We start from the raw sequence: 12,529 nt of genomic DNA, 5'->3' as shown, positions 1-12,529 counted from the left end.
ATGTTAGGAACATTTCATTTTCAACAGGGTGCTCTAAAATAATTTATTTTGTCTGTTAGTACTAATGTTTGTATTTTTTTAATAGATGGGAATTTGAAGACTCTGAAGAAGATCCAGTAACAAGCATCCCTTATCAGCTTCAAAGATTGTTTGTTTTATTGCAGACCAGCAAAAAGAGAGCAATTGAAACTACAGATGTTACACGAAGCTTTGGATGGGATAGTAGTGAGGGTAATGCTAACCAAATACTTGGTTAAATTATAATTATATTAGGACATATATTGACTGACATTGTGTTCTGATTATCATTTATGTACTTGGTCTGGATATGCATGATTCCTACTTGGTCACATATTAGCATTCCTGTATAACTGGAATAAGAAAAAAGCCACATATCTATTACGCTGTCATATCTCAAAAATCCCTGATTAATAGCATTTAAAAAGTAAGGATATCAATAGCTTAAAACTGGCTTCTGCATTTACCCTTATTTATATAGCTGTTGAGAATCGATCAATTTAATAAAGTTTAATAAATTATTATTACAAACTATTAGCCAAAATTCTCAGTTTACGGTAACAGAATAATAAAAGAATAGGAAGATAATTTATAGTTTAATATTAGAAAAGATTACTTTACAGTAAGAGTTGTCCAAGAATAGACTATCAAGATGGTGGACTTTTACTTTCTCTAAGCAGGTTGGAAGACGTTTCTTCAGGATGGTTTAATATGTTTTCGTGCATTAAGCAAGCAGAGTTGATGGCCTAATTTCTTGGTTCTGTTATTTAGTTTGCTTAAAGTTCAGTATATCATGACAAAAATATTAAACTACAGTTGTGAGTCCCTGTTGTTTTTTTAAAAAAATAATGTTTGAAAATAATTTTGAGGTCAGCCAAATGAGATAGGTAGAGAAATTTCAGTTCCAAAACTAGCAGTAAAATAAATTTAGTGAAATGTGCTTTTGTAACTGGGCTAACAGATTGCTGTGATGGGATGTATGCCTGTATTAATTAAATAAAGTCACTTTTGTTTTACAATAGCATGGCAGCAGCATGATGTGCAGGAACTCTGTAGAGTCATGTTTGATGCTTTGGAACAAAAATGGAAACAAACGGAGCAGGTATAATATTTTTGGGTTTGTTGAGATCACAAGAAATAACAAATAATTAGAATGGTTAATAAAACAGTGCTATACTAATCCTAGATTTAAAGGCTAGTTTTAAACACTGAGGTAAAATGGAGAAATTGTACATTGTTTACTCAGAACTGTTGAAATTTGAGGAATTCATTCTGTATGCATTTTATATGAAGTGTCATAGTTTTGCAATATAATACTCTTGAGAGGCATCTTTAAGTGGATTGTAATCTCTTTGTATCAAGGGAAAGCAAGAGTTATGTGATCCTTCTGGAACTTGTATCTTATTTCCTTTCTTCAAGTTGAAGTCTCCTGGTAAAATCTCCTTTACTCAGGAGCCATCCTAATTCTTTTGTGATTATCTTTTTTTCCCTCACAGCCTTTGAAATTCAGTCTATCTTCTAAAAAAGATACAACAAATATATAGAAATAACTTAGTTATTCCTTTTTTTCTATTTTGCCAAAAGTTGCAACTTGCTACTTCCAGACTTGTTCCTATGAGTCTCATAGTGTTTCTGTATATATATGCCTAAAGCAGGGGTGTCAAACTGCTGGCCCGCAGGCAAGATGCGTCATGCCAAAACCGCACCCACTCCATTGCCGGTAATGGAGAAAAAGCTCTAATATGTTGCGCAACATCACGTGATGTCACAAGTTTGGCATGTCTGACCTAAAGTAACTAGAGATCTCTCCCATTCATATATATATACAGTATATATAAGGTAAAGGTTCCCCCGCACATGCGTGCTAGTCGTTTCCAACTCTAGGGGCCGGTGCTCATCTCCGTTTCAAAGCCGAAGAGCCAGCGCTTGTCCAAGGACGTCTCCGTGGTCATGTGGCTGGCATGACTAGACGCCAAAGGTGCACAGAACGCTGTTACCTTCCCACCATAGTGGTCCCTATTTTTCTACTTGCCTTTTTACGTGCTTTCGAACTGCTAGGTTGGCAGAAGCTGGGACGAGTAACAGGCGCTCACTCTGCTACGCGGCACTCAGGATTCGACCCACCAAACTGCCGACCTTCTGATCGACAGGCTCAGCATCCTAACCCACTGAGCCACCGCGTCCCTCTCTCTATATATATGTATGTATGTATGTACGTACGTACGTACGTATGTAAATTTTTTGGCTTGCTAACAAAGAATAAAGGGAGACAGATATGATCATTTCAAACTTATTTTTTCTCATCAGTCAGCCATACCCTTCTGAGATTTGAACCTGGGCTGACTGCATCTTAAGCAGTTGTTTTAACCCCTAGGCCACAGGCTCGTTCTCTCTCTTTGTTAGCTGAGAAGCAAGGGAGATATGTGTTAAATGTTTTTTAAGTATTTAGAATGCACTTGCTTAGGTCCCAAGCATGGGACAAATCTTATTTTATATATATATGTGTGTGTGTGTGTGTGTGTGTGTGTGTGTGTGTGTGTGTATGGGACATGGGACAAATCTTTATTTCCTGTTTCAGCCTAACCGAAGGCCATCGACAGGCAGTAGTCACAACAGTGACAGCTCATATTTGTGTAAATTTTAGATTGCTAAATACATACCACTACCATCAGTTTTCAGATATGAAGTCTCTGTACTTAATGTGAAAGCAAGCATTGTTGCTGGAGGAAACGATAACATCAATTGAGCACTATTGGGCAATTCAATTCAGTTGTGATATTGCTCACAGAAAACTGGTGGTCTGTGCTATTCAGCACTGTCTCCATCATGTTGTGCTTCAGATAGATGATTTCCATTTAACATATTTAAACTTCTACAAATGCAAAATAGTGTCAAACCTGTTATCCAAAGGAGATCTTGCAATATCTCCTGCAATATCTTCTACCACATCTTAAATCATAATATGGACTCTGCACAAAGTGGTCTCTGCTCTTTATTTAAAGGTGTCTGAACCAGTCAGTAGACTGATATTTGGCTACTAAGCAGAAATTCCTTAAAAAGCTATTGTGAGTCCTTTATGTTCATGAAATCTGTATACGGGTAGTTCTTGACTTACAACCATTTGTTTAGCTACTATTCAGAGTAACAACAGCACTGAAAAAAGTGACTGGAGACGGGTCTAGATTCTTTGTGGCAATTCAGCATTGAATCTGGATCACATGACTCCTGCTTTTCCCTTTTCCATTCTTGTATATATCCACTACGCCAATCTTTACTAATTGTCCATTGTTTCTTGTCCAGCTCAAGAATGTACCAGAGAACATTTTGAAATGTATACATTTGAGTAAAATATATTTGCATGTGCATTTCAAGTAAAAGTACACTAAAATCATTTTATATATGAATATGAACTGTAAAGGACTTAAAATGTGAACATCATATGTATTTATGAATATATATGAAATTGATATGGGCTTTCAGGGGAATTAGGCATTTATTTTTAATTGGAATGGAAATAAGCATGATTCTCATTAAATATGATTAAGACAAATTGGATAAATAAATATCTGCCATGAAATTTTTGTTCAATTCTATTTTCACTTTAAAAAGTAACTGAAAATAGGCTGATAAAATGAATAGCAGAGCTTTTCATCTCCACCCCGAACCAACCCAGTGATGCCCTCGATGTGATGTCCCGTTGCCTGGAAGCGGTACAGATTTGGATGGGAAAGAACAGGCTCCGGCTCAACCCGGCCAAGACTGAGTGGCTTTACGTACCGGCATCTCGTTTAGTCCAAGAGGTTCCATCTTTGGTTATAGGAGGAGAGATGTTACCTCCCGTTGATAGAGCACGCAATCTAGGCGTCCTCCTGGATTCACGACTCAGTTTTGAAGATCATATTGGAGTCGTGGCTAGGGGGGCATTTGCCCAGATTCGCCTGGTACGCCAGTTGCGCCCCTTTCTGGACCGAGATGCCCTACGTACAGTCACCCACGCACTCGTTACCTCCCGTATAGATTACTGCAATGCTCTCTACATGGGGCTGCCCTTGAAGACCACCCGGAGGCTTCAGCTGGTGCAGAGTGCAGCTGCACGGGTAGGAATGGGAGCACCCCGATACTCCCATATTACACCCCTCCTGCGTGAGCTGCATTGGTTACCGGTTGCCCTCCGGGTGAGATTTAAGGTGCTGGTACTTACCTTTAAAGCCCTACATGGCTTAGGCCCGGGATACTTGCAGGACCATCTGCTGCCGGGAACGATTTCCCATCGCCCAGTACGCTCACACAGAGAAGGCCTCCTCAGGATACCGTCGGCAAGACAATGTCAGCTGGCGACCCCCAGGGGGAGAGCCTTCTCTGTGGGAGCGCCAGCCCTATGGAACCAACTCCCCCTTGAGCTTCGGATGGCCCCAGATCTCCAGTCCTTTCGCCGCAGCCTCAAAACACTCCTTTTCCACCTGGCTGACCTGGACTGACAGGGATTTTAATTATGTTTTTAATTTTTAACTCTAATTTTTAATTTATTTTAATTTTAATTTATTGTACAGGGGCCTTTAATTTTTATTTTAACTTCTGTATTTATTGTATGTTATTGTTGTTAGCCGCCCTGAGTCCTTCGGGAGATAGGGCGGCATATAAGTCCCAATAATAAATAAATAAATAAATAAATAAATAAATAGCTGTGAATTTTAAATATATTTTATATATTTTTTATTTGTTTAGTTTAAAGAATGCTATTTATAAGCTTAAGGATGAAAGGCACAATTTAGAATACATATCCTGAACTATTATGAAGTAATTTTTTGCAGTTTAGAATATGTTAGCCAGCTAAAATTAAATTCTTCAGGAAATAATGCTTCATAAAGGTTAACAAATTTGTTTTTGTAATATTGAAATACTTTTTTCCTTAAATGCAGGCTGATCTCATAAATCAGCTCTACCAAGGCAAGCTGAAGGACTATGTAAGATGCCTGGAATGTGGCTATGAGAGCTGGAGAATTGATACTTACCTGGATATTCCATTGGTTATTCGACCTTATGGCGCCAATCAGGCCTTTGCTAGTGTGGTGTGTATGTTAAACTGAATGCTACTGTGTCTTTCTATATAATAATGCCACAGTACTGTCACTTCTTTAAAGGTAAGCATCATCCTGGAAACTCCATCTTGGGTTGTCCGTCTTGTGCAGTAGACCAGCTAGCAAGCTTTAGAACACCCTTCAATGAGTCCTACTAGTGCATGTTTGGGAAAAGGAAAAGCAGTCAATCGACATGTGAAATCTTAACATTCCAGATGCAATAAAACAACACATGTTCTGCCTTTCTTGTAGAAAAATGTACTTTTTAAACATAATATGGGGTTTATGTGAATTAATTGTTCTGAAACTTGGTAAATATTACAGCAAATAGGAAAGGAATTCCTATTTGGAATTCCAGATAGGCTTTTGATTGTATTAGGGAAGGATAACTTTAAATTGGCAGTATTTAGATGTCTCTGGAATATTCACTAAAGTCCCAATAAACTATTGCGCACGGAGTTTGAGACCAAATTCTCTCTGACTGGACCCTTATTGCCAAATCAGTAATTTAGCACTATCTAGTTCCCTCCAGCCTCTCATACTAGCCATCTTGCTTTATTCAGGATGCTTAGATTGCGATAACTAGTGATTATATGTTTATAAGGGCGACTCATACTGACTAATATAAGTGAGATGGGAAGGCTGGCTTTGAATTGAAAATAGACATGCTGATCACTCCAGTTTTCTTAACTACCTTTCCATCATGGCACTATGCAGGCAACAAAGGATGGATTATTTTTTTTTAGGAAAAACTCATGTTTCTTTGAATCAACCCTGATTCCTGTTGAAAATATTGCCAGATCCATGCAGTTTTCTGTCAGCATTTTCAGAAGTTTGCCATTCCATTATTCCTAGAGCTGAGAAAGAGTGATTGGCCAAAGTCATTAGATGTCTTTGTCTCCAAGAGAGCTGGTACACTTCCCTATCTGCCTTTCTGAATTGTAAATTTTTTAATTATATTCCTAAATTGATGCTTTTTACAGTGTATAACTTAAATTTTATTTTTATAACAATTTGTAAAAATTGTATGGTTAAGGTTAAGGTTTTAAAATAAGGCTTTATAGACAGCTTTAAAAACAAGGGAATTTAATTATTATTTAAATGATTACACTGATTTCAGTGATGTAGTCTGTTGAACAAATAAACCCAGAATTTCTTTGGTTGTCTGATCTTCCAGTTGCATTTTTTTTTAAAAAAAACAACAACAAGAGTGTATATTTTATAATCTCAGTTAAGATACAAGATAGATATATACAGACATAGATGCTTATTAACATGTTCTAGTAGGTTCATATTACCCAGACTTTTTTTCCTAAGAATTTCAATTTAAGCAAATGCTAACTTCTTGCCTAATTAGGCTTTTGCTCCTAGCCCACTTTTGCTGATCTTGAACAGTTAGACAGAGTTACAGCTGTTTTAAAGTAGAGTTACTATTTTAAAGACAATGTTAGGCCTAGCCAAAACATGATGTAAAACAGCAGCTCCCAAACTTTTTTATACCCCGCACCCCGAGAATGCTTCTGATATATTCTTGCACACCTTACAAAAGTTCGAAATAACGGCAACAAATTATGCATACATTATAATTTTGAAAACTCAAGTTTTCACACCCCCTGGAATATCATTTTGCACCCCTAGGAGGTATGAGTACCCCCAGTTGGGAACCCCTGACGTAAAACAATCCAGCCAAAGTTCAGTTCTTTTTTTGCACATACCATATAGACAGAATCTTGCCAGGCTAAACCTAAACTACCCTAATGGATATGCACTGGGAGATTCATTTAGGCAGATTCCATGCCAGACAGCCAAGAGATAGCAAACTTGTAAGCTAGACAGGAAGCTGAAAAATATCCTTGAAGAAGACAAGGGAAATCATTTCTGTACTGCAGCCAAGCAAATGACACTGACTAGTCCATGATAACACCATGATAACACCAGAAGCCAAGGTCACCTTGAAATACTCTTTACTAACTAATCAGTTGTTAGATAGCCAGTGGAGTGTGATAATCGTTCTGATTTTAAATAAACGCTATGTAGAAACCTTTATGCTTTATTAAGTTTTATATGCTATGCAACTTAGCAGATGCTACATTTTTATGTATATAACATCACTATAAAATATTCTTATAAATAGGATATTTAAGGCCTTCATATTCTGATTAGTTTGTTTTTAATGGAAAATTCCCTTGGATAATGGGAGCTAGTTGAATAAAATGTCGGTGTTGTCTTTCTGTTGGTAAAATATTAAGGGCTGGTACCTCGACAAAGAAGCAGTTTTGTTAAATAACACAGGGTTCTTTTTTTCTACATATATTCTAACTAAGGAAAAAATTGCCTGCTATCAAGTACCTTACGGATAGTCCTCGACTTATGACCATTTGAGGTTTTGGTGGAGCTGAATGAAAGAATTTAAAATAGGTCCCTGAAATTATGGCCATTGTAGCACCTCTGCAAAATTTGGGCACTTGGCAGCATGCCCACAGTTACAGTCGCAGGAGCCCCCACCCATCTATTTCCCCCCACTTTTTGGTTTCTTATAGTCAGCAGCCTTTGCTGCCCTAGCCAGTCTTCACCATCTTCTTGCTGCCTCTGCTGGCCAGGTATGTCTGACTTGGCCCTTTGTAAGCAGCTGCTGGCTGCACAAGGTCACTCATGGCTGTTTCCTCACAAGGGGAAGATATTCTCCTGTGGCCAATAGTTGCCTCACAAAGGGCCAGGCTGGACAAACCTTGTCAGCATCAGGAGCAAGAAGATGGCTAAGATCAGCTGGGCCTTTTCTGCTTGCTGCCCCGCAAGACAGGAGAGTAGGGCAGCCAAAGGAACAAGAGATGTGTGGGGGGGGAGGAGATAGGCAGGTTTGAAGATGGGGCACTTACCAAGGCTCAGGAGTGGGAGAGACCACACCTAGAATAGCTGGGATTGGAGTAGGTACTCACTTAACAACCCACAATTTTCAGTTAACGGTGGCAGCCGGGAGTAGTGAGATTTCTGTTACTAAGCAGTGAGGTCACATGACATCACACTTTTTATTACTGCATTGTTAGCAACAGAAGTTCCACTCCCAATTGTGGTTACAAATTGAGGAGTACCTGTATTATTCCTGTTCAGAGAGTATTGCCTATTTTTCTTACGATTATCCAAACATGAGACTCAGTATTGTGTGCTGCCTTACCTACTGTGTTAATAATTGATTCGTCTGAAATATTAGATTTTTCCTACATTATATCGCAAAGCTGATCCTCTATTTAGAAAAACATTTTAGTTGTAGTTTTCAGTATTTGGGAACTATGGAGGATACTTGCTTTTGGAGAAAGGAAAAGTCACCTGCTTCTAAATGGATTTGTCTGAAGGTAATATCCTCCATTGATCCTCCATTAAAAAGGGTAAATAAGAATTTGACTCAGAACAAAATAATCATAAGGAGATCGACACATGCGCTAATAGGTCTTGTGGAAGGGAATGTAAAGCTCTTTTGAACTTGCTAGTGTGTTTCTGAGGGGACTTGCCACAGACGTCACTATCCAAAATAGAGGGTCTATGGAGGATACTACCTTGAAAGAACTCTAGTTAGAGGTAAGTGATTTTCTATTTTTTTTAAATATAATGAATGTTATTATTCTGTGTTGCCCTTTCCCAAAAGCCAATCTGTTCATTGTTTCTAATTGTTATAAATATTTACAATTTGTAGTAGTATTTTAAAGGATTTTTTTAATAATTAATTTTATTTATTTATTTATTTAGTCAGTTTCCTGCTGACTCTTCAAAATATATCTTAGGGTTTTTTTTAACTATGATCCCCAAGGACCCATGTACTCATAAAATGGAATATTTTGATACCTGTTTTTAAGACTGCTGACAAGATGATGAAAAGAACCAGACTCAAGACTCTTTGTAGACTCTGCATTGCTGCTTTGTAGCTTAAAAAACAACAACAATGACATAAACCACAAAACTCATCCTTGGTCCCGCTGAGATTTTTAGAAACCACATTTGAACCATTTTGAAGTTTTACACAAAATTCCAAATGTGATGTCTGAAATTGCATTCTGCTATATGAAATGCCAATGAAAACTGCTCAAGGAAGAACCTATGTTACCGTATATTTTTCTTTTAGTTCTAGGTTGTTTGAAAATGGTCCAAAAAAGTTAAATGTGGGGAAAAAATTAAATCCCACACAAATGCAAGCTCAAGCATCAGTTTTCCCATCACAGACTGCAAATTGTATTAAACACGAGGAATTTCAAATAATATTCTAAAAATGTAGCCTAAGCCATCTTTAATGAGCCAGAACCCTTGTAAAATATATCTGGCAGTCATTCAGCAACTGATCATTATTTTTGCCTTGAATACCTTAGCTGCAAAAGAAATACATCAAACTTTTTCTGTTTTAAAATAGTAGCTCTGCTGCATTAACTATTCTTACCTACATATTTAATTTGAACATTTTATCCTTGAACTTGAAGAATAACCTTCCAGATGTTTAAGTTAACTTGCTCTAGCTTTCTTTAATCTTAAATGTACATTTAATCCTAAATGTAGCATTGAAATACATCTATTTGTCATTTGTATTTAAATGTCATTTTTGAAAAGTTAAGACCTTGTTTTTGCTAATTAATATTTAATAATTATTCTGATCAATAGGAGTTTACAATGCCCTTTTTAGACCAGTAGAAGCCATAAAAAACTCAGCTTCATAGAAAAGAATAATCTAGGAGGGTGTAAAGGTCCACATTAAAAGTCTTTTAATCATGTTGATAATATTCAGGTTAAACCAAAGTACAACCAAGGTCATTTTACTACATCTTGTTTTTGTGTTACATAAAATAATAGCCCAAATGGTTACATTTCACACACAAATAAGAATTAATCAGCTACAGAATAGGCAACAAGAGTTGTTGATCTATGACTAAGGTTAGCCACGTATAAGGATTGAATCAGACAGGTACTAAACAACAATCTAAATACTTGCCTAAAAGTTTACCTAGAACAAAGGTTACAAACAACTTTCCAGTTTTGGAAATATATTTTTGTAAATATTTTAAAAATTATAGTCCTTGACCTATGACCACAATTGGCACCGGAACCTCTTTCACTAAGCAATGCAATCATTAAAACAATCGTGCTCAATTTTACAATCTTTTTTGCCATGGTTTTTAAGAGAATTACATGATTGTTAAGTAAATCTGGCTTCCCCCATTTGTTGGAAGCCCCCTGTGACAATCACAAACAGTGATCATGTGACTTTGGGAAACTGCAATTGTCATAAATGCCAGTTGCCAAGCACCTGAATTTTGATCACACAATTGCAGAGATGCTGTGGTGGTTGTAAGTGGAAGAATTAGTCGTAACTCACTTTTTCCAGCACTGTCATAACTTTGAAAAGTCTTTAAACAATGGTCCTAAGTCAAGAACTATTTGTAATTGCTCTAAGTACACATTGTTAAGCATATTTAGATCTAATCTAAAAGGAGAGTGACTAGACTTTTGAAGTGGCACTTTGAATATCATATAAAAATGGTATAACTAAGATGAAATTGCAGTGGTAAATCTTATATAACAAGATTTATAACAATGTTAAGCCAAAATATATAAATTTTAGTTTGTTGAACACATGATGATTACTTTCTACATAATGCTTGCTTTATACTTTAACAGTATGGTTGTTTAAAGCATTTCAAAGAGATGTTTCAGAAAAGATCTGTCCTGAAAGTTTTAAAGTCCTCCAAAGCCAGCTTACTTTTCTCTCATCCCAGTTATGTTACATACATGGATGAGGGAGTGGAGGGGGGGGGAGGAAGGAAGAGAGAAAGAAAGTTTTTGAAGCAGCAACAGTTGTACTGAGTATAAAAGAGGGCAGAGGAAATATCTGCCACCGAGACTTTGATCAGATAAATAAGGCATAAGTCCAGGCAAAGACTGTTAAGATAATAGGAGGAAGAGAAGCACATTTAAACTTGTAAGATTCTCCAAATACAGTATAGCAGGGGTGTCAAACTCAATTTCATTGAGGGCCGCGTCAGCATTGCAGTTGCCCTCAAGGGGCCGGGTGGGTATGGCCAGGGTGGGCGTGGCCTACTGGGTAGGCATGGCTAGAGTGCGTATGGCCTACTGGGTTGGCGTGGCCAGCTCTACATCGTTCGCATCAAGGGTGCCTATGGGGGTCTGGGCAAGAGTGGGACAGATCTGGGGGTCTCTGGCAGAAGGAGGGTCTCTGGGCCAGGGCCAAGGCAGTGGGGGCCGTTCCCTCACTGTTTCCAGGATGGTTTCACGGGCCGCATGAAACCACTTCACGGGCCGGATCCGGCCCCCGGGCCTTGTGTTTGACATGTCTGCAGTATAGCTATCCTAAGAGCAATAGGTTTTAGGTTTACATGGTATCTGTTTCTTAGTCTGGTCTAGGGTTGGCACACACTGACTTTGGAGAATATAGATGCTGTAATACTTTTTTTAAAAAAAAGTCCATATCACAACACTTGCATTGACCTATTTATTACATTACAGAGTTTGTGTAATTTTATTATAAGACAATAAAGACTGTAAAAGTTGCTCTTTTAACTAAATCATCATCGGTGTTATTTGAATATTGTTTCCCATTAAATTTGAGTGGCATTATGTCTGCCACTAATTCTGCTGGTTTTCAAATTTCAACTAATACGATCTGTAGGTGAGAGCAGTATAGCAAGGTGGATCTGACTGATTGCACTTGATTTTAAGGAAGTAAATACTTGGTCCTGACTGTATATTTATAGAGATGTTTTCATGGACAATTAAGAATATAAAACTAAAAGAATTTTAAAAAAACTACACTATTATAAAATTACAAAGCTTCAAGAAATAAAAAATACCAGAATGAAATATAAGATTATTAAGAACTATGTAAATATATTTTTAAAGGTGATCTGTAAAAGATTAAAGTACTTGGTTTAAGCATAATTTTCTCCTTGGTAAGCAATAAAGCCATTAAATAATGCATTACCTTTCATGATTTTTTATCTAGTTTTAGAAGTTCTTTAGCAGCATCACTTCTTTTTTTGTCTGTATATAAATATAACCCAGTATGGTTCCTTGTTGACTTGCACATCACACAGAGCTTACATAAATTTCACATGCCTATTTTTTCAGCCATTCATGTGTCATTTACTTCTTAATTAAAGAGATACAGCTTTTGTTTATCTATCTCAATATTTCTAGGAAATGTTATTGTATGCACAACTTCAGAATTGTAGTTAGCAAATTTTCTCTAAAAATATTTAAGCCACAGTTACTATCAAAATTTCTACAGTACATGTAAGAAATGTGCATGTTGGCTTTAGATTTTTAATGTGTATCATGTAGGTCAAACTTCAAATTGACATGCCTTTTAGAATTTTCAGTAGCAACCCATTCTGATAAAAATTTTGTTTTGCAAAAAGTGTTTTTTTATTCCATGGTTT

At 37.0% G+C, this 12,529-nt stretch overlaps 1 protein-coding gene across 5 annotated transcripts in view; it reads left to right on the top strand.

The window, feature by feature from the left end:
- The window catches only part of USP47 (ubiquitin specific peptidase 47), a 59,403-nt gene that overhangs the window by 23,508 nt on the left and 23,366 nt on the right, over window positions 1-12,529 (top strand). For all 5 annotated transcript variants that reach the window (XM_081312555.1, XM_081312554.1, XM_081312553.1 and 2 more), the window contains 3 exons: window positions 86-231; window positions 1,041-1,120; window positions 4,938-5,087. In XM_081312555.1, coding sequence (XP_081168681.1) covers window positions 86-231; window positions 1,041-1,120; window positions 4,938-5,087 — 376 coding nt within the window. The remainder of the gene's footprint in view (window positions 1-85; window positions 232-1,040; window positions 1,121-4,937; window positions 5,088-12,529) is intronic.

This window comes from Vipera berus, assembly GCF_964194415.1.
Source record: "Vipera berus genome assembly, chromosome: 1".
NCBI lineage: Eukaryota > Metazoa > Chordata > Lepidosauria > Squamata > Viperidae > Vipera > Vipera berus.
The sequence above is the reverse complement of the archived record's forward strand: the minus strand, read 5'-3'. Positions and strand labels throughout refer to the sequence as shown.